This window comes from Colias philodice, chromosome 31 (genome assembly GCF_061535455.1).
Source record: "Colias philodice isolate Cphi_HAF_F1 chromosome 31, ilColPhil1 Martin Lab GWU primary, whole genome shotgun sequence".
NCBI lineage: Eukaryota > Metazoa > Arthropoda > Insecta > Lepidoptera > Pieridae > Colias > Colias philodice.
The window spans coordinates 340,421-363,114 of record NC_143116.1 but is presented as its reverse complement, the minus strand read 5'-3'; the positions used below and the strand labels follow the sequence as shown (position 1 = coordinate 363,114).

Here is a 22,694-nt window from a genome sequence, read left to right as displayed (position 1 = left end):
TTTTTTTTTTTTTTTTTTTTTTTTTTAAGTGGGGAAATCTTGCCTTCGCAATCTTCCGCATGTCCCGCCCAGCAGTTGCCCGTTTCCAGGCCCTCCGCCACTTGCCCGTTTCCAGGCCCTCCACCAAATGCCCACCCCGGGGCGGCGCAAGCTGTACACGAGCTCACGCCACCCGCTCGCCGATGATGGATTGTAGATTAAAAAGCTAACCTAACCTAACCTTACCTTACCTAACCTAACCTAACCTAAACACAAACCTAACTATTAAATCGTCACACATAAACCTAACTATTATTACATTGAGGTTCAAATTTATGTCTATCAAAAATTAACGCCCTCTTTTGTTGTCGTCGTTGTGTTGATTCAGCTTCTTATAGCTTTTTGTGTATCAGTTTGTCTGTTTGTTTGAACGCGCTAATCTCGGGAACTACTGGTCCAATTTGAAAAATTCTTTCGGTGTTAGATAGCCCATTTATCGAGGAAGGCTATATCCATACTAATATTATAAATGCGAAAGTAACTCTGTCTGTCTGTCTGTTACTCAATCACGCCTTAACTACTGAACCAATTTGCATGAAATTTGGTATAGAGATATTTTGATACCCGAGAAAGGACATAGGATAGGTTTTATCCCGGAAATCCTACGGGAACGGGTTTTTCTTTGAAAACGCGGGCGAAGCCGCGGGCGGAAAGCTAGTTAAGCAATATATCTAGACACGCGGCAGAAAAAGAGTTTAGTAGTGCTAAATTTAAAACGTAAAAAATGTATTAGTTCAGAGAGCCTATTACAGCGTTAAGGAATGAAAACACTATTTGGTAGATGGAAATCTATGGAGGGTTGTCGCGTAAGAATCACAGGACAGTTCTTTGGCATATATTATTATGGTATTTGAGGCTTAATTTAAATTGAAACACTAGGATGATGCAATCACTTTTATTCACGGCAACAAACTGACACACGATCGGTGACATTATTTGTGTCTACCCTCACTAATATACTACAATCCCTCCACCTTTAGTTACAACTTAATAAGTAACTAGGTATTACAAAAATTTACATTTTTTAAGTATACGCAAAGGATATCTACGAGGTGTCAACTGATCGTCACTCCGGGGGTCTATAGGGGCGGAAGGAGAACTCGCGCTAGTCGTGACAGAGCTTCCTTCAGAATCTGAGCCAACTGGTACCAACTCACTCCTCTTCTCCTCTACCTGTTCTTGTTGAGGAGCTGGCGATGACAAGACGTTTCCTTTATTAGTGCGATTTTTGTGACGCCGAGTGTATAACAGGATGAATTTTCGCAATGGGAAATGATGAAACACACTACGTTTACACACGCACTTCTCGAGAGCAACTGAATAGTGACGAACGTAGGTACTGGTGGCTTGGAAGTCACCTGAGTGGCGACAAGTTCACGCGTGCTTACGACTTCTAGTGTCTTGTTATTTAGACTTGTTGATGTGGTAACGATTTTACATTAATACATTCGTATGTCTTTGAGGAGCTGTACAACTTATAGTATATAGTGTAGGTGATCAGATGCGAAATAAAACATTCAATATTTAATGTAAACATTTTTTATTATACTAATGTAGTGTAATACATTAACTCGCTTATCTTTAAATTAATCAACAAGAACAAATTTTACAGTATTTACATTTACATAAATAATAAATCTGTAGAAGGGTCAATGCTGTACATTGAAAATATTGAAAAAATAAATAGCAGGGGAGGTGTTACTGGATCGATACCAAACCCAAATATATGATTTAAAAAAAATTTTGTTTTTGTTACCGCCCGCGGCTTCGCCCGCTTTGTCTAAAACCTAATAAATTATATACTAAAACCTTACTCTTGAATCACTATCTATCAAAAAAACGGCATCAAAATCCGTTTAGTAGTTTTAAGGATTTAGGCATACAGACATAGGGAAAGCGACTCTGTTTTATACTACTTTTGTTACTTTGTAGTGATTGGGTAGACCAAGCGGGCGAAGCCGCGGGCGGTAAGCTAGATAAATCTAAAAAAGGCTTTTTTTTAATAGACGGAATTCAACAAATGGATATGCAAAAATTTATCCTATTTGGCTGATGCTGTTTACCAAATTGTAAGCTACTCAGATCTTCTTTTTGCGCTGTTTCGACGGATTCAAGCAAAAAATTGGTTGTCTGTAAAGTCGGTTTACTGACGATAGTTGAACGTGACAACGTCCGATTGTGCTTCTTTGTCGCTCGTTCCGCGCTCTCGCTTGCACTTCAAGCCTTACATGGAACGCCTCAGAGCGAGGTAACGCCGCATGAGTCATGTTTTTTCGTGCGTGCATCCGGCTCTATCGAATTATAAGACGTTGTCACGTCAAAAACATCAAAGAAAAATTGGTTATAGCAGCTTTGCAAAAATTTCAGCCTTGTTTACAAAGTTCTCGAATTTTAATATTCCGAATATCATAATCCTGAAAACGTTTTTTTCATATACAGTTAATTTATATGCAGACTAACAATATCCAGATTTTTAAAAATCAAATCTATACTAATATTATAAAGAGTTTGTTTATTTGTTTGTTTGAACGCGCTAATCTCAGGAACTACTGGTCCGATTTGGTGACCAAAAAAAATTCTTTTAGGTGTTAGATAGCCCAGTTATCGAGAAAGGTTATAGGCTATATATCATCACCCTAAGACCAACAGGAGCGGAGCAATGTAGGTGAAACCGCCGGGCACAGCTAGTCAGGAATACGGAATACGAGTCTGTTTCACTGATCGATTTTCTTTAGGGACAAGTAGGTGATCAACCTTCTGTGCCCTGCCAGACTGAGACATTTTTTTCTTCGTCTCCACCGGGAATCGAATCCAGAACCCCTCGGTGCTCACGCGTCAACCACTGTACCAAAGAGGCGGTCAAAAGCCATTTCCATAGTCATAGGTTACCGAAAAAGTGTCGAAGTATGCGGTAAGGATATAACATTTCTGAGATACTCGTATGCTTGCGGGGAATAAGAATGAATGGTCAAAGCGAATCCTTTCACTTCATCGCTGTACTTCGGCACTTTAGTTTTGGGCTCGTGATCAAACAATTTGCAAATATTAGCAAAGTTTCCTTGTAATATATTATCAATTTCCGTATTTAACGTATATTTTTTTACAGTTGAAACTAGAGATTCCAACTTTTTTATTTTTTCCTGTTGCCGATTGATCTTTTGCTTCAATGCTCTTTTGGCCTTCTCTAAAGATATCTCACGAGGAGTCTTAATTTTCACTTGTACACTGAAATCTTGGAAACGTGCTCTTTTTGCTGGTGGTTCATCTTGAGTGTCAATATTCACCTATGGAAAAGAAAGGCACATATATAATGACACTTATTTTTACTTATCAATATATCTATACTAATATTATAATGTTGTAGCGTTTGTTTGTATGTTTGTTTGAACGCGCTAATCTCAGCAACTACTGGTAGCCCATTTCATATACATATTATAAATGCGAAAGTAGCTCTGTCTGTCCGTCTGTTACTCAATCACGCCTTAACTACTGAACCAATTTGCATGAAATTTGATATAGAGATATTTTGATACCTGAGAAAGGACATAGGCTACTTTTTACGCCGGGACATAGGATAGGTTTTATCCCGGAAATCCCACGGGAACGGGAACTATGCGGGTTTTCCTTTGAAAGCTAGTATACTAATAAAGTCAGTTTGTTCGTTTTTCACGTCACGATGGAGTAATAACAAGTGAACTAAGATCGCGCTTTCATAACTTTTATCTATTTAAAGTATTTAGACTGTCATGAAAACCTTAAAAATTAAAATAAAATAAAAAATACTAAAATATATTTTGAATAATTTTGTAAAAACTAATGTTTAATAAACTTGAATAATTTCCAAAATAATTAATCTTTTGCAGTAAACAAATATGTCTGATAATAATTCAGGAATCGAATTATTTTATAAATGAATGCCGTTCTATTTTGTACCTTGTTATCACTTAAATAATATCACAAATTATTTTTATAATATCTTTTACTTACTTTGTTAATATCTCTTGATGGTCTGGGTTGTGCTTGAGAAGTTTTTTGTTGTGAGTCAATCTTCGGTTCCAACAATGCCCTTAAGATCTGCATAAAAAAAATAATAATTATCATTTTGAGTCGCTAAAACAACCATTAGTTATCATAAGTTGTGAAGTATAATAAAAAAAAGTGTATGCTTTAAATAATTAACAGTTTAAGTGGATTAAAAGACCTTTAGTGGCATGGCAAAATCTCTATACAGGGTGTAATCGTTAAGTGTGCACAGGCGATTATTCCGTAACTATTGCAGATATCAAAAAATTTAAAACTGATATCGAAAGCCCTTTACCTAATGAATAAGTTTTTCAAAATAAAACGGTAAATATCCAATAAAATAACATCAAACACGCCCATACAAGGGCTTTCGATATCAGTTTAAAGTTTTTTGATATCTGCAATAGTTACGGAATAATCGCCTGTGCACACTTAACGATTACACCCTGTATATAAAAATGAATCCATATTTCCCTTGGTCACGGCATCACGCGTGAACGGCTCGACCGATTTCGATAATTCTTTTTTTATAATATTTCTTGAAGTATGAGGATGGTTCTTATGGAGAGAAAACGTAAACATGTACCACGGGCGAAGCCGGGGTGGACCGTTAGTATCTTATAATTTAAAGATTGGAGGCTAGTTACCACTTTCGGTCGACGAGCCAGCAAAGTAATAATTAATTAGGTAATTTTATCCCTACAAGACAAATTGACTCGACTCTGTCGCAAATGTCCCCAAGGTTGGCTTAAGGAAATGTTTAAAATAATAGAAAAACTATGAATAGAAAAACAAAGAGCAGCTATGGAGTTTCTTGCCGGTTCTTCTCCGTAGATACTGCTTTCCGAATCGGTGGTAAATGTTAAAAATATGTTATGAAGTTTCAAAAGTGCTTCTAGAAGAAGTCTAATTGGATAAATAAATGTTTGAGTTTGAGTTTGAATAACTTACAACATTTTTTTCACTTTCTTCCTTTTGAGTTGTATATGAATACAACTGACATGAGTCATCGGACGACGGATCGCTAATATCTTGTTCATTTATACTTGTAGAAAGTTCCATGCAATCACTACATGCCTGAAACACATTTTAATATTATATAGGTACTTTGTTAAATATTTAGTGAAATATAAGCGTTCTTACAGACGAACGGCAGAGGCTACTTCAGCCGTCAAAACGTCGACGGCAGCCATCAACAGGGTATGACCAAGAAGCTTATCTAATATTCTAATATTTCTAATATATATATTATAAAGGCGAAAGTTTGTAAGGATGTATGGATGTTTGTTACTTTTTCACGTAGAAACTACTGAACCGATTACAATGAAATTTAGCACACATATAGAGGGTAACTTGGATTAACACATGGGATAGTTTTTATCCCGGAAATCCCACGGGAACGGGAACTATACGGGTTTTCCTTTGCAAACGCGGGCGAAGCCGCGGGCCGAAATCTAGTATCTAATACACTGGAGATTTCAGTATGAACATTAACTTGTAACAAGAAAATATGACCTTGAATGACGCCTGTATGTTTTTTATCCCTTTCACACCTAACTGACTACCGAGGTGTGAAAGAGATAAAAAACATACAGGCGTCATTCAAGGTCATATTTTCTTGTTACAAGTTAATGTTCATACTGAAATCTCCAGTGTATTAGATATAAGCTTCTTGGATATGACGCTTGCAGTTGAGGCGTGTTTCATCCGTCATATTGACAGTCGACGACACATAGACCAAAGAGTGCGCAATTCAGTATATTATATATTATATAATATTATAAAGAGGAAAGGTTTGTATGTATGTATGTATGGTTTTCACGCATAAACTACTGGACCGATTTTGATGAAATTTGGCACGGATAATCTTTAGACCCTGAGAAAGAACATAGGCTACCTTTTATTGCGAAATATGTACCACGGGCGAAGCCGGGGCGGACCGCTAGTATATTATATATTAGTATATTTTTTTTTTTTTTATGTCAGAGCAAGCAAAGGGGCAGGTGGGCCACCTGATGGTAAGTGGTCACCACCGCCCATAAACACTCGCAACACTAGAAGTGTTGCAGGTGCTTTGCCGGCCTTTTACGGACAAGTAAGCTCTTTTCTTGAAGGCCCCAATGTCGTAGATTATTATATATTATATTTTATATTATTATTATTATATATATTATTATATTAGTATATTATATATTAATTATTCAGTATATTCAGTATATTATATATTCAGTATCTACCATTTTTTTATAAAAAAAAACCCTTAATTGATATGAGGCGAGTCTTTATTCAACTGGTATAGAAATCCCACAGGAACTATACGGGATTTTCTTTGAAAAAGCAAGCGAAGCCGCGGGCGGAAAGTTGGTAAGTAATAAATTAGGTAATTTTATCCCTACAAGACAAATTTACCTGACTCTAACCCAAATGTCCCCAAGATTGGTTAAAGGACTATAATTTCAATAGAAAGAAGAAATTGAATGCTTAAATTAATAACTTACAACATTTTTATTACATTCTTCCAGATCTGTTTCTTCTTGAGTTGTATCAATGTCAACAGACATCGGATCGCTATCATCTTCTATATTTGTACTCGTTGAAAGTTTCATGCAATCACTACATGCCTGAAACACATTATAAGATTCTACATTTATACCTTTGTTATCACTACATAGTATAAAACAAAGTCGCTTTCTCTGTCCCTATGTCCCTTTGTATGCTTAAATCTTTTAAACTACGCAATGGATTTAGATGCGGTTTTTTTTAATAGATAGAGTGATTCAAGAGGAAGGTTTTAGTATATATAATTTATTAGGTTTTAGACAAAGCGGGCGAAACCGCGGGCAGTAAGCTAGTTCAATGAAATATAATGGTCTCATGGTGGTTAATTACATAACTAGCTGTTCCCCGAGGTTTCACCCGCATTAATCTGCTCCTGTTGGTCTTAACATGATGATATATAGCATATAGCCCTCCTCGATAAATGGGCAATCTAACACTGAAGGATTTTTTCAAATCTGACCAGTCGTTCCTGAGATTAGAGCGTGCAAACATACAAATTATTCAGCTTTATAATATTAGTATAGATTACCTCATCCACAGGTGAAGAGCAGTTACAAGGATGTGGTAAGTAAAAAGGTACAACATTTTTCAAAAGAAATTTATTTCCTGGCTCGTAATCTTCAGGCTTAAAATGTAAACTGCATATCCTGGCATGTTGATACATTTTACCCTTGATAGGCAGTATGGACAGCCATTTATTTTTTTTAACTTCATTTTTTGGAAAGCTGAAATAAGTAAAACAATAAAATATTAGGTAACTTAAAAAAAGTATAAATTTCTATGTAAGAAGAACAATACTTAAAACCACATGTGAGCGCAATACCGATGTCGTGTGTTGTTTCATTACTAGTATAAAAATCTTTGAAATGGTGTTCTAAATGTTCATCATAATATTGTTATTACAATATAATATTCATAAAAAGTCATGGCTCCTTACTTGTTAAATTAGTATTTATTACGAAAAGAACATATTTAACATGACTGCTTGCTTAAATTATGATAAGTTTGCATTAAATGTGACGATTTTTGCCATTAAAATAATTCTAAACAGGTAAATGCATGCATGGTATTGAGGAATATTGTAAATAACATAAATATACACTTGCCTGTGAAATTTTATATCTGAATTTGGTTTCCAAAAACTTTTACAATTTTTCACAACACAATACATTCTTTAAATGTATTCAATCAATCACAAGTCACAACAACTTAAGGCTGGTTCACACTTTGATTAGTGTGAGTGCAGGTGATTAGTGCGAGTGCAGGTGTGTAGTGCGAGTAGTGTCCAATTGACTGCGAGTGCAGGTGATTAGTGCGAGTGCAGGTGTGTAGTGCGAGTAGTGTCCAATTGACTGCGAGTGCAGGTGATTAGTGCGAGTGCAGGCACGCTGCGAGTGAGGGGGAAGGGAGGGCGCGCGGGACGTGGCTACTCGCAGTCCACTCGCAAAAAAATAGAACACGCTTCTATTCACTTTACTACACAGCCTACTAAACACTCGCACTAAACAGTCGCTGTCCACACGTAGTACTACTCATCACCTGCACTCGCACTAATCAAAGTGTGAACCAGCCTTTAGCAAACAAACAGCGTTCTTTTCGAAGCAAAGAGCAAGTATACTGTATAGTGCCACAAACTTATCTGACCCGGTGACGACTGACGGTGTCACTGATGTCGCTTTCTTTTTATTTAAACAAAATATTTCGTATGAAAAGTCTGTGAAAATGTGACATTTCAAAATGGCGGCACGTAGTTCCAGTTTTTGCCACCGGGTCAGATAAGTTTGTGGCACTGTAATACACAGCAGACAGCTGTCAATAGAAGAATTGCTTTTTGACAGCTCGACGGGTGATACCAGAAGTGATGTCCAAAAGCATCCAAAAGATTATCGATTGTGATACCATTTCAATTATAAATTCAAAATATTATCATAAATCGAATTAGGTACGTAAATAATAATTACAACGTAAACGTACTAATAAGATATGTGATAATAAGACCACATATGTATGCATTTTATGTTAAAACTAAATTAAACTAATAATATTTTATTATTTCTTGGTTTCTATCTTACAATTTGGTTGTCTTTATGTTTAAATTATATAACTTATTAGAGGAGTTTTTCTGTAACGGATATATTTTACAGAGTATTTCTATTGATTATTATAATCTATCGACTCATCATTGAATAATTCTGTGAAGACATCACTAAGTGGGCGAGGCCTGTCCATGAAGTACAATAATAATTTGTATGACATTTTAACATAGACAATAAATAAATTAATAAATAAATCATTTATTTCACTAAAAACATTTAACAATTAAACATTTAACATTTAACAATACAATCCTTCATAGGCGTGGAGCTGTTAAAAAGCAAAGTCAGCTGTAGTCAGTACTTCGATTGCGAGCTCACCACAGAGCACTGAGCCATACTGCCATAGAGCAAATAATATGAGCTCACCAAAAGCACACAGCAAGTAATATAGACCAAGAGCTCACCAACTCATGTACAAAAACTAACCTTTGCAGAGAATACATAGCCTTGGGAAAACTTCTATTTTTCTGTGGCAATACCAACTTAGGTGTGAAAGTAATAAAAAACGTAAGGGTGAATGAACTTGTCCTCTCGTGTGTCACGTGTGAGTTTCACGTGTGTCACGTGTGTCACGTGTGAGTGTCACGAGTGTCACAGGGATAAAACCTATCCTATGTCCTTTCTCGGGTATCAAAATATCTCTATACCAAATTTCATGCAAATTGGTTGAGTAGTTAAGGCGTGATTGAGTAACAGACAGACAGACAGAGTTACTTTCGCATTTATAATATTAAAAGTATGGATATTTATGAAGAAAATTACTGACACAAGCACATTGATTATGATAAAACCTAACAATCTAAACCTATTTTTCAGTTCAATTTTTTTTTATTTACTTTGTCTGAATTTCAAATTGATCATGATAGATTCGTCCATTGCTATTTTATTTTGTAATCTAATAGCATCTACAGACGCTCCGATTTGGTTGGTGCCAACCATATTGGAACCGACATGGCAACCATTCCAACATTGCTACAGATTGTCCGACGGTTGGCCTTCCAACTGTCAGTTGACCATAGAGTAATATGTCAGTTGACCATAGTACGAAGAGAATGGGCTAAATTCTACTATAGAAATAGAGAAAAATGACAGTCATATGCGGCTCTTATAACTTATTTTTTAAGGTTTTTAATGTAGCCGCACTGTCAATTTTTTTAATACTTCTAACATAATAAAATACGCTTGATTTCTGGCATCTCTATTTGCGTAATCTTTGTTACTTAAGTCCCACAAACAGGGAAAGTCTTTATATAGTTCCAGTGAATTTATTAATATGTCACGTTCGGTGACCGTAACTCCCTCGGCGTTCATGTTGACGTCCTACACCGGCGGCGTTGCGAATGCGAATGAGCCAATTACTTATATTACTCTATGGAATGAGCCGATTTGGTCGGAACAAAATGCATCTACAGACGCTCCGATTTGGTTGGTGCCAACCATCCGACCACGACCAAATCGGAAAGTGTAGAGAGCGGTCGGTCCGACATAATTATTATTAATATTGGTTTGACGTGGTCGGATGCGCCAGCAATACCGACCAAACCAACTTCCTATCCGATCCAACCAAATTGGAACGTGTGGAAGCTTTGTTCCGACCAAATCGGCTCATTCCATAGAGTAATATAGGTAATTGGCTCATTCACATTTGCAACGCCGCCGGTGTAGGACGTCAACATGAACGCCGAGGGAGTTACGGTCACCGAACGTGACATATTAATAAAATTACTGGAACTATATAAAGACTTTCCCTGTTTGTGGGACTTAAGTAACAAAGATTACGCAAATAGAGATGCCAGAAATCAAGCGTATTTTATTATGTTAGAAGTATTAAAAAAATTGACAGTGCGGCTACATTAAAAACCTTAAAAAATAAGTTATAAGAGCCGCATATGACTGTAATTTTCTCTATTTCTATAGTAGAATTTAGCCCATTCTCTTCGTACTATGGTCAACTGACATATTACTCTATGGTCAACTGACAGTTGGAAGGCCAACCGTCGGACAATCTGTAGCAATGTAAAGCTTCCAAACGTTCCAATTTGGTTGGATCGGATAGGAAGTTGGTTTGGTCGGTATCGCCGGCGCATCCGACCACGTCAAACCAATATTAATAATAATTATGTCGGACCGACCGCTCTCTACACTTTCCGATTTGGTCGTGGTCGGATGGTTGGCACCAACCAAATCGGAGCGTCTGTAGATGCAGTAAGATTGCTACGTAGCTTTTGACTACAGAAAATCTAAAGTAAGGATTGAAATGAAAAAGACTTTTTTTATTAAAATTTTTTATTTTCTAAAATCGTTACAAATTAAACGCTTCCTCCAGTTCATCGATGGGATCCTTTAGTGTAGTTTTCGAAGTTGGGATCATGAACAGCTTTTTTAAATCCTCTTGAATTTTACTTTTTATTCTCGTCTTCTTGTCATCGTCTACTTCGTTTATTGCTATATTATCCAAATACCGTCTCAAAAATGGTTTTGTAGCCTTTGTTGCTATTGTTTCATTTATCTTATTGATAGCATTATTTTCTTTAACAGTAGTTGTACTTATAATGTTATTCAGTTCACTAGTAACATTTATATTGCTTAAATTAGAACTCTTTGCTTCTGTTACATTAAAGTTAAAAGTGTCGTTTACAAATGAACTTTTCCTGCTATCTCTCGTATCGTTTAAATCTTGGCTTCGAAAAACTATTTCAGTTGTAGATACATTCAATTGCAGTTTCTCCTCTTCAGGTATTTTAAAATATTTTGTTGTTATATTAGTTGCATTGAGAATCTCTAAATTTTCAGTTACAGCGTCTAGTTTTATGGTGGATGGTTCGTTCATGCCATCCCAAAATGCTAACGTTCCAAACGTTTCTGTTACTTCTTCACTTTGAGAATCATATTTAGTTTCATATTTTGTTGGATTAGTTACATTTTCTGCTTTATCTGTAGAAACCGTTGTAATATTGTCTGGAGCAAGTGTAGTTGTAATTTTAAGCTCGTCTTTGTCATTACTTTTTCTGTAACCTTTAATTTCTTTGTTTTTATTGTTATGATTGTATAGGCTGCCAAAATACTCCACGGAGTCACTGTCATAATTTGCACCAGTTGTGCTTGAAGATTCTATAAATGTATGAGCGTTATTTTCATTGCCTCTAAAAACATTATCCATCTTCGATTTAGTGCGTTGTTTCGTTTTCTTTCTACGCTGTTTTCTTTGAGATGATTCCTTGTACCTGAAAGATAATAAAAAATACAGTTAAGACATGACAATAAAATAGTTAAAAAGTTCTAATCGTTTCATTATCATCATTACGAATAGAGTGTTCGACAGGGCCGATTTTTCAATGCTTGGATAAAACTTATCCGTCCAATAAAGTATTACACGATTAAAATGTCACGTAAGCTGTCAAATACGGGCAATTAGAATACGGTTTTATAATGGTAGTTTTATACATTATTCGACGAAAAGTTTTAACCAAGGATTGAAAAATCAGCCCTTAATTATTTAATTTATTCATTGCTTACCTCTTGTTTTCTGGATAAATACTTTTAAAAAACGAATCCGGTTGTATTAAAGACTTGTCTATATCAATGTCTATTTCAGCATGCGTGGTAATAATTTTATAAGTATCTTTACTGTCTTTATCAGGTTCAATCGTGAATCTTTTTCTTTCAGCATCTAATTCTTTTTCTCCTCTCTCTGTAATAGTATTAGCTCTATAAATATCAATTCGTTCAGGATATAGAGTTATGAATGTTTTTAATTTATTTGTTGCACGTTTCTTTGTATATTTCTTCCACACTGGTAGTTCATCATTTGATTTGCTTCCATACTCAGTATCATCATTCTTTGACAGAAGCTTTTGTAAAAATTCCTTATTTATATTTTTTTCTGAATTTGCATGTCTTGATACTAGTTGTAAATTTTGTGTACTCTTCAGTATTCGATTTTCCTGTTTGGATTTTGATGTTCTTCCATTTTTAATTTTAAACCGTTTACGCTTCTTCTTATATTCGTTGGATTGTTTGCTTTGATATTCGTTTGGTTTATCGTAATACTCCCTTTTAGACTGTTTGGTAGTTTTCGTTTTCCTTTTTCTTGTTTTGAGCAATTCTTTTCTTCCTTCAATTGGTATTTCACTTTCATTGTCATATTCTGTTTTAACGTTCTTTATCTTCTGAGAATTAATACTTTCTCTATCATGTTTATTAAAAAAAGATTGTATGAATTCACTGTTATCGTCTTTTGTTTTTTGGACACCTCTAAAAGGTTTATATATCTGTATTGTTTTTGAATCATCTTCCTCTGTAGTATGTTCACTTTTATCTCTTATGTGTTTTAATTTAGAATATTCATATTTATTATTAAAACGTGGTGTTTTCTTCGTTCTATCTCTTATCTCAATTCTTAATTTCGGTTTCTTTTTTAACCTCTTTGATTTAATTTTTGATTTGCTACTCAAGAAGGGTTTCACTAATTGTTTTATTTCCCGTCTTTGTCCTCTATCTAACTGACAATAGTAATCTGTTATCACCAAATTAATGCTTTTTCTTACGATTGATCGTAAGTTTACATTAGCTCCATTATGATGCCTTCTAAACAATTGTAAATGATTTAAAATATTTTGAAATTTATCTTGCGACCTCTTCTTTAAGAAAGTATCAAGAAAACTGAATAAAGCGCTTTCCTTTTTGTATTCATCATCTCTCATATTTCGTAAAACATCATCTAAATTTCTTCTAACATCATTTACTGGGGTTTTCTTGAAGTCAGCCAATCGGTCGTGTAAAAAGCTTAGAAAGTTTGTTTCTTCATCACCATTATCACAATTACTCAAATCAATGTTGTTTATTTCTTCAAATATACTTTCTAATAGAGTAGTGAAGTCTATGTCATTGTAGGATTGTAATATGAATATCAGTTGCTCTAAAATATCAGTAAATGAGACAGAATTCGTTCTTCTAGTATCTGCATTCAATCTAGTTTCTTCTATAGTTGATTTTACTTTAGTTAGGAAGCCTTGTACTGTATCTAGTAATGCTAGGTCGGCATCTTTATCGAATTCTAGTACAGTTTCGAGTGCTAGGTTAACACTTCTTGGTTTAGAACATTCCAAAGGATCTGCAAAAAAATAAAAAAAAGTTTAGTTAATTATTATCTCACCTAAAGGAAATTTTCACATTTTACAATTATAACGTAATTTAAAAACTTGTACAATGTTTTTTTTTTTATGGGGAATAGGGAAGCGCTTGCGGCTTGACCACAATCTCGCCTGATGTTAAGCTGAGATGTGGTTTAAGATGGAACGCGTTTCCCTAGAAGGTACCCGTTCACTCTACGCTTGAAGACCCCCATATTGTACTTATCAGGGAACACAGATTCAGGAAGCATGTTCCAGTCCCTCGCGGTTCGAATAAAGAATGTGGAATCGAACCGCTTACCACCATATGGTGATGCCTAGAATCGGCAGGACGAGATCGTGCATTTCCGCAGCGCACTCTCCAAAGTGTATCCGATAGAAGACCGATAAGCTGGCCACTCTGCGGCGGTAACAAAGGCTCTGGAGTTATAGTTATGTACGTATAAAAGTGCTGAGAAACATGTTTTCCTTTCTATTTTAATTATAGAAAGTAAAACCACATAAAATTATTTATTTGCTTCGATTCGTACTACGCAACTAGCAACGACTGGTCAGATAAATTATTAAAATAAAAAAATATACCGAATTGCAGTAAAGCCAATAACAACAATAAAATCATGTTTTATACTGGTTTACATAATGTGAAACTAACACTTAATACTCTGGTCTCCTTACTTCTGTGTTTCTTACAGTTACAGTTGTTTCTCTAGAAAGAAAATTTAAGGTTGTAAGGATTAAAAATCATAAGAATCATAACATTAAATAATTCTTACTACTCCTATATGCAGGACGATCAAGTATAGTCCAAGAACTGAAATTTTATCCTTAGTATGCCATCTTGTCTATACTAATATTAACTATAAAGCTGAAGAGTTTGTTTCTTGTTCTGAACGCGCTAACCTCAGGAACTACTGGTCCGATTTGAAAAAATCTTTCGGTGTTAGATATCCCATTCATCGAGGATATATTATATCATTAAGCTAAGACCCACAGGAACGGAGCCACGCGGAACGCAGCTAGTTACTTATATAATGAAGGTCAAAGATGTTTAAAAATTGTATGGATGAAAGTTGAGGGTGAATGTTTGTAAATTGTATGGATGGATGACTGTTAAGGTTTTATGAAAATAAGGTAAAAATCTACAGTGAAATTTTTTGAAAAATCGTTAAAACAACAAACGTATGTACAAAAAAACTTTGTCCATAGTAGTTGAATCAAATAATAAATGCAACAATAAATATTATCAAGTCATAAAAATATTTAAATTTAATGTTTGAATCAAATGTCTTTTGAATTCACGTGGTTATACTATATTTTTGTGTTTGGTTGTATTGATTTTACATACGGTATTATTTTTGTATAATTTTCATGTTACGTAATGGCTGGCGTCCACTAGGCGGATCGGGCCGGGCCGCATCGCAACGCAAAAATACGCCGGCCTATGTTTTGTATGAAACATCGTCCATTAGCGACGGATCGGGCCGGGGCGGGCCGCAACGCATTGGCGGATATCGCTTCGCAGGCGGATTTCTGCCGGCGGTGCGCTGCGGCCCGGCCCGCCCCGACCCGTCTAGTGGACGCAGGCAGGCGGATGTGAGCGGCGAGCGTCTGTTAGATAAAATCCGCCTAGGCGATCCGCCGCGCCCCGTACAGGTGGACGGAGGAGCAAACAGCGCGTCGATTAGAGACGGCCCGTTGCGATGCGGCCCGGCCCGATCCGCCTCTAATGGACGCCTAGCATAATATTTCAACTTATCCATGACCATGATGAAAAAAACTCTACACTTATTTAAAATAGCATAAAAAGAGTGTTAGGATTCGCATAGTTTTCCACCTAAAGTGCCAAATTGTTTTTTAATATTATAAATTACATTTTGATCATTGAAAAACATCTACATATGAGTTTTCCATCAGTTTTTCAGTGAAATATACCAAAAAACTAAGCCAAAAAATATATAGATTGTAGGATAGCTTGTTTTATTCGGCCCTGACAATAATATAAGAAATGCCGTAATTAAATGCCCGCTGTCAAATGAGTGTCTTAAATCTCTGACCAGCGTAGTATCTAATAATATTTAATTTAAACTTATGTGTCTTATATTTTCATTCCTCCGTTTCAGTTCATTCCATGAATACACCAGGCTCATTACGAAAAAGCAATGTATTCGACTACAGCTACGACGATTGGGAGACATCTACACTATCCGTTTATGACATTATAAATACAGCTAGTACTACAGTACTAAGTTCAACTACGACTACGTCAACTATAGTAGTAACGTCTACTACACCTCTAGCGACTATCACTTCAAGTGTTACTACAGAAACTACTAATGTGACTTTAGATTCCAATGTAAAAGATACTATCGCGAATGATACAACTATAGATAATACTATATTTAGTGATACAGATAATTCAACAACAAATGCTACTGAAAGTGCAACAGATACTACTAAAGTGATAGAAACTACTACAGTTACAACTAGTAGTATAACGCCTCTTAATGATACCGATTTAGATGAACTATTGTACAATTATTTGACAACAACACATCAAGCTGAGTTGTTGATTACTCCGGATGTAACTGTTGAAAGTAAGTTTTAAATAGACGAAGCAATAAATTAATAGATAAAGTAAGTTGTATTTCGTAAAATATTATAAAGCTGAAGAGTTTGTTTATTTGAACGCGCTAATCTCGGGAACTACCGGTCCGATTTGAAAAATTCTTGTTAGCTAGCCCATTTATCGAGCAAGCCTATAGGGTATATATCATCACGCTAAGATAATTCAATTTCAGACGCTTCCCAAATTATTCCACCATCATCTACAATCCATCCAATCGTCTGGGAAGTGAAAGACCTCACAGAGACCTTGAAGTTTGGCTTCTTCACCACCACGATGATATCTTTAACACGAGTGGTAGCTTCCAAGGATGAGGGTGATCTGCATCTGCTGTTGACAGCTTTCAACACGGAAATTATGCGGTAGGAGAGTTTCTGTTTGTTATTATTTAAAACTAGCATTCCGCCCGCGACATTGCCCGCGTTTTCAGAAAAAACCCGCATAGTTCCCGTTCCCGTCGGATTTCCAGGATGAAAACTATCCAATGTGTTAATCCAAGTTACCCTCTGTATGCTAAATTTCATGAAAATCGGTTTACCAGTTTTTGCGTGAAGACAAACAAACATACAAACTTTCATATTTATAACTAGCTTTCCGCATGCGGCCTCGCCCGCGTTTTCAAAGAAAAACCCGCATAGTTCCCGTTCCCGTGGGATTTTCGGGATAAAACGTAGCCTATGTTGCTCAGTGAAGATGCAGCTTTCTAATGGTGAAAGAATTTTTGAAATCGGTCCAGTAGTTTATGCGTGAAAACCATACATACATACATATATAATTACAAACCTTTCCTCTTTATAATATTAGTATAGATTAGTATAGAAGTATAGATAGTAGGATTCGTACATTTAATGGTAAGTTTTATTAATATTTCAGATTGAACAGAGCAAATCGTTTCGGGATGTTTGGTCCTGTTGGAATCTACACAGTAGAAGCTTTGGCCCAAATGATGGCTTTGTCTCCCGCCGATCTAGTACAATGTAAGTATTTTTTAAAAATTTTTTATGTGTCAAATAATATAATTTTGCACTTGCTGTACCGGTTTTACCCGCACTGCTCCGTTCCTGTGGGTCTCGTGGTGATATATTATAGCCTATAGCCTTCCTCGATAAATGGGCTATCTAACACTGAAAGAATTTTTCAAATCGGACCAGTAGTTTCTGAGATTAGCGTGTTCAAACAAACAATCTCTTCATAATATTAAAAGATAGGTAGATTCAGATGCACTATAAATATTAGGTGATATTAGGTATTGCAGTATTTTCTAATTTGTCAAATGTTGTGTCTGTAAATTATTGTAAAGATACGTTTGAACTTTGAATATAAACTGATATTAATTGTATTGTATTATTTTGATATCGAAAAAAGGTCTAATTTCAAAGCTATTAGGAAAATAACTACTTACGCATTTGTACCTACGCATTTGTACTTACCCGATTTGGACAATAATAAAAGAGAATATTACTAACAATCTAACAATGATAAAATTTCTCATAGCGCAAGCATCCCTCCTAAACTTCGCTCTAACAACACGAAAATCAACACTAAACCCAGAAGTGAACGCAATTATGGACCTTATAGACAACATATATACAGACGAAGATGCCTTAAACGTCATAACTTGTATCGCCAATATAGATGATTTCCCGAACACAACAAAAAACGAACATGAAATTGTGCAAGAATTGATTGAAGCTGTACTTTTTATACCGTATTCAAGGATAAAGGGAACTCATAAGGAGCAATTGTTAATGCTTGAAATAGAAAATGTAATATCTAAAAACGTGAATATTAACCCGGGACCTATGCAGCGCAGGAGCGGCATTACGTTCATACCAATGAGGAGTTATTTTAGACGTGAGTTAATTTTGGTTTATTGAATTGTAGATTTGGCATTTATTAAATGAATCTATGCTAATATTGACAGAGGTAAAGGAAATTTGATACTATAAAGTTGTAGTGGATCATCTTTGAGTGAAATCAGGGCGAGCGACTTGTTAATAAAATCGATTAAATTTTTTATTTGTAAGCAAAAGTAATCTTCGACGACAATTGTATTTTATATAATGTTGATTTTGGATTGAAGAAGATTATTTAATCAATGATAGCTTAATAAATTGTACTCTTTTATATCTTACTAGATTTCCGCCCGCGGCTTCGCCTGCGTTATCAAAGGAGAACCCGCAAGACCCGCATAGTTCCCGTTCCCAGGGCCGCGCCGACCCCCGGCAGCGCCTGTGTGCGAAACCTATGAAGCGCCTCTTTTTTTATAAAAATTCAATGCGCACCTTACACACACACACTTTCAATCAAATGATTGTTCATTTGTTTTGTTTTGCCTTAGCTATCTCGTTCGTTAAAATCGGGGAATACCCATGACCCCACCCCCGGGCCCCGCTTGCGTCGCACGCATCGCATCGGGTTGCGTTCAGAAACTCACTCATTCATATTTAGTCCACTCATTATATACATTTAAAAAAAAAGTGAATTTGCGCATCTAATTTTTTGATATATTGTAGGGATACCCAGAAAAGCTTAACTTGAGTTTTCCGACCAAGATTTCCTATGAGCTTTCGCCGCCATCTTAAAAAAAAGGTGTAAAATTTGTTTTTCGGCAATAACTCGGCTATCCGATGAAATTCGGAAATCACTTATGAGACACTTTTTGTTCCTTTTTTTATGCTCTACAATTAAATCTAGACCATTTTTTCCGTATCATGCATCGTTATCGAGATATTGATCGATAAAGTAAAAAAAATGTGTGCGTGTACTAGTGTACACACGTACGAAGTGAAACTTCTTTATGACCTTATTTTTCAAAAAATAATTTACTATATGCAACTTTACAGAAATACGTCGAATCACGCGTGGTAGGGATAAGAAAAAGATGGCGCGTAACGGAAAAAGTCACGCGTAACGAAAAAATGTTACACTCAATTTTTTTCCAACCCCGATAAAGAAGTTTCACTTCAAAAATTCAGGACACATTTTTTGTTTTTTGCTTTTTTTTGTTTAGGACATAATACATATACCTACATTATGTATAATATGTATCTAATACATATACATGTATTTAAAAAATCGTAGAATTCGAACTTGTAGAGAATATTCAGACCTACAATTTTCTTTTTGGAGTTTTTTAGTTGGACAAAAATTACGATCTCCAGCGCGCCGCAGAGTCGGTGAATTCACGCTCACCGTCGAGCGAGCTGCTCGCTCAGTTGTGTTCGCATGGCGAATCGAATGGGAAATTGTTTAGGAAATTGATGGGATAAAAAATAAGTACATAGACCAGACTTTAGAACAAATTAAAGATCACACTAAAGTATATTTTTAAACAAATAATTTGTTTGTGCAGTAAAAAAAAAGTTGAACTGTACATTTGAGCGAAAAAAAGTACAACACACGGTAAAATGAATGAAAAATGGTTTCAAGAAAATTTTGTAATTGAAAAAATGCAAACACACTCGTCAAAACGGATGCCAGGTCTTACAATAATTTTTTACTTTATCGATCGATATCTCGATAACTATGCACGATACAGTAAAAATGGTCAGGACTTAATTGTAGAGCATTAAAAAAGGAACAAAAAGTGTCTTATAAGTGATTTCCGAATTTCATCGGATAGCCGAGTTATTGCCGAAAAACCAATTTAACCCCTTTTTTCAAGATGGCGACGAAAGCTCATAGGAAATCTTGGTCGAAAAACTCAAGTTAAGCTTTTCTAGGTATCCCCTACAACATATCAAAAAAATAGATGTGCAAATTCACTTTCTTTTATTTGCCTTTTTTTCGGACGAAATGAGTGGACTAATTTCATACTCATACAAACTCGGCGCCTCTACGGTTTAAAATAACTAGTACTTTTTCTCTTGTTCAAAGAACTGCCGCCGTTGAGCGTAACGTTGAGCTCGTAAGGAATGTAAACTAAAACCCTAAACGTAAAATGAAACCATAAACGTGAATAATAATAAACATTAAATATTGAGAGACTTGTTCAATAAGCGTTATAGACGTTTTGTTGTTTACAAGGCCTATATTGCGCCTATTGTACCTACTTACTTGTCGATACTCCACTACAAAAAACAATCATATAGGTAACAAAAATAATTTAGGTGGCAGTGGCGGCGCGGCGCCCCTATTGTCTTGGCGCCTGTGTGCGCCGCACACTTCGCACACAGGGGCGGCTCGGCCCTGCCCGTTCCAGTGGGATTTCCGGGATAAAACCTATCCTATGTGTTAATTCAAGTTACCCTCTATATGTGTGCTAAATTTCATTGTAATCGGTACAGTAATATTTGCGTGAAAGAGTAACAAACACACACACACACAGCCTCACAAACTTTCGCATTTATAATATTAGTAGGATCTTAAATATCGCTATAGGGATAGATTTCTCAATACATACATGTTTTGAGACGTTTAAATGGGCAAGTAACAATGTCTTATATCTTTAAATAATAATTAAATTTTACAGGACTACAAAGGAAACCTCAAAAGCGTCTCCGAAACCTATTCAGACGTGGACAAGCCACCAGAAGATTTAGGAATTACAGGAACTTTCGTTTTGCGGCAACAACTGAGTTTGTTGTGACCGACTTGAGTTACTTCAGAAATGTATCGATAAATAGGATGCTGAAGAAGAAGCAAAGGCGGTATAAGAAGAAATGGAAGGTAATGTTATGGAAAAGGAGACAGTCATTTCTTATATGTGTTTATTTATGTTTGTTAGCAAAGGAGCTGGTAGTTCCTCTGGTAATAAGCAGTATCACCGCCTTTCAGCATTTGCGGAGGCTTAAAATCTGACAATCAAGCAACTCTAAATAAAACTCGACAATATTTATGCATTGATAATAAATATACAGTGGATCGTCCCCACTTATCTACGATTAGCATGTACTATTAAACATAACTGTGATGTGAGAAGGTTGATCCCAGCAGACACATCGTATTATTTATCATAATTTAAATTATAATAATTTTACCTTTCTGAATGAATTTAGTAGTTAAACTTTCATACTAGTTACATACCACTAATTCATTTAACTTTTTTCCAGAAAATTCGAGAAAGCGAAAGAATAATCGGCACGAAACGCGGCAAAACAACCACAACTACAACCACAACCACCACAATAAAACCAACAATGCATCGAAGTAAATATTATTGGAGAAAACATGTGTTTAAAAACTTGTACAAAATGAAAACAACAACACCCAGTACAACTACAACCAAATTATATCCATGGATGAGACGATCTTATGTTAATAAAGGTGATGAAACTTGTTCATCTATAAGTGAGGAAATAAGTGAAACTAGCAGGATAAATACGAATGAAGATACTATTGAAATAAAATCATCTAGATATGGTAAAATAAAAGATGGTTTCAGAGACAATTTTAATTATAAATATGATGATGGTGTATCTATTAATAGCAATATAAATTCTCATAAAGATACGATTGAAGAAATTAAATCATCTAGACATACTGAAATTAAAGATTTCAGAGACAGTTTCAATGAAAATATAAGAAATGAATATCGTAAAAGTTTAAATAAAAAGTATCAAGGTATTGACAAAAATATCGAATACGAAACAACCGTTCAAAAACCTATGATGGTGTATCGTGAATTCATAAACACCACTAACAAAGTCAATAAGAAACAATCAGATTTGAGAAAAATACATGATAATTCTGATTACAGTAGTGATGAGAAATATTTGAAAGCTAATGTTTTAGATGCTTTAGTACATGGGAAAGAGAATGGATTAGAAGTATATAAGGATAAACGAAGACATATAGTTCGGAAAGCAGACACTTATTCGAGTTATAGTAACGAAGAAGCTATTTTAAAAGCAAAAGTGTATAAAGCATTCGGTTACACTAATAATTTCGCTGATAAAATAAAGAAAAAGGATTTTATTTGAATAAAAAATTGAACAATTTCATGAAGTTGTTAGTTTTATTGTTTTCTAGGTTTCCGTGGCACGTAGCACCGTCAAATCAGCTCTATGTCATGATATAGGCCAGTGGAAATTAACATTAAATTCGCAAAGCACGATGTAGATTTGAATTTTTGGTATGTTGTTTGGATCAGTTAGGGTGATGTAAATCCCAATTTGCAACTTCGAAAAAGTTGTGCTCGCTGCGCACCACGTGATAAACTGCGAAAATTTTGGACTTTTTTCACTTTTTGCTCTAAAAGTCATAAACTATGCGTTTCCG

The 22,694-nt window shown here is 35.4% G+C and overlaps 3 protein-coding genes across 3 annotated transcripts; 1 reads left to right on the top strand and 2 right to left on the bottom strand.

Annotated features, from left to right (window-relative positions):
- Window positions 1-2,091: 2,091 nt before the first annotated feature.
- LOC149474985 (uncharacterized) lies at window positions 2,092-7,834 on the bottom strand. Its single transcript, XM_089713794.1, has 6 exons — window positions 7,728-7,834; window positions 7,151-7,346; window positions 6,561-6,683; window positions 5,014-5,139; window positions 4,027-4,113; window positions 2,092-3,323 (listed from the first exon to the last, which is right to left on the bottom strand). Exons 1-6 carry the CDS (start codon window positions 7,790-7,792, stop codon window positions 2,925-2,927), a joined length of 996 nt encoding a protein of 331 aa, XP_089569920.1. The 5' UTR covers window positions 7,793-7,834; the 3' UTR covers window positions 2,092-2,924.
- A 3,177-nt stretch (window positions 7,835-11,011) lies between these two features.
- Window positions 11,012-14,468, bottom strand: LOC149474984 (uncharacterized). Its single transcript, XM_089713750.1, has 3 exons — window positions 14,432-14,468; window positions 12,234-13,830; window positions 11,012-11,941 (listed from the first exon to the last, which is right to left on the bottom strand). The coding sequence occupies exons 1-3, from the start codon at window positions 14,466-14,468 to the stop codon at window positions 11,020-11,022; spliced, it is 2,556 nt and encodes an 851-aa protein (XP_089569876.1). The 3' UTR covers window positions 11,012-11,019.
- Window positions 14,046-22,485, top strand: LOC149474983 (uncharacterized). The gene is made up of 7 exons (XM_089713846.1): window positions 14,046-14,285; window positions 15,970-16,443; window positions 16,648-16,834; window positions 17,346-17,449; window positions 17,967-18,326; window positions 20,947-21,143; window positions 21,527-22,485. Exons 2-7 carry the CDS (start codon window positions 15,978-15,980, stop codon window positions 22,394-22,396), a joined length of 2,184 nt encoding a protein of 727 aa, XP_089569972.1. The 5' UTR covers window positions 14,046-14,285; window positions 15,970-15,977; the 3' UTR covers window positions 22,397-22,485.
- Window positions 22,486-22,694: the final 209 nt, after the last annotated feature.

Bases quoted from the DNA above. Each gene is read 5' to 3' on its own strand.
- LOC149474985 (XM_089713794.1), bottom strand. From the start codon at position 7,792: ATGTATTGTGTTGTGAAAAATTGTAAAAGTTTTTGGAAACCAAATTCA. The intron at 7,347-7,727 runs GCAAGTGTATAT...TACTTATTTCAG, and splicing joins TCAGATATAAAATTTCACAG to CTTTCCAAAAAATGAAGTTA. The intron at 4,114-5,013 runs GTAAGTTATTCA...TTTTTTATGCAG, and splicing joins AAGAAAGTGAAAAAAATGTT to ATCTTAAGGGCATTGTTGGA.
- LOC149474984 (XM_089713750.1), bottom strand. From the start codon at position 14,468: ATGATTTTATTGTTGTTATTGGCTTTACTGCAATTCG. The intron at 13,831-14,431 runs GTATATTTTTTT...ATTTTTTTGCAG, and splicing joins ATTGGCTTTACTGCAATTCG to ATCCTTTGGAATGTTCTAAA. The intron at 11,942-12,233 runs GTAAGCAATGAA...ATTATCTTTCAG, and splicing joins ATTTATCCAGAAAACAAGAG to GTACAAGGAATCATCTCAAA.
- LOC149474983 (XM_089713846.1), top strand. From the start codon at position 15,978: ATGAATACACCAGGCTCATTACGAAAAAGCAATGTATTCGACTACAGC. The intron at 16,444-16,647 runs GTAAGTTTTAAA...ATTCAATTTCAG, and splicing joins TCCGGATGTAACTGTTGAAA to ACGCTTCCCAAATTATTCCA. The intron at 17,450-17,966 runs GTAAGTATTTTT...AATTTCTCATAG, and splicing joins TCCCGCCGATCTAGTACAAT to CGCAAGCATCCCTCCTAAAC.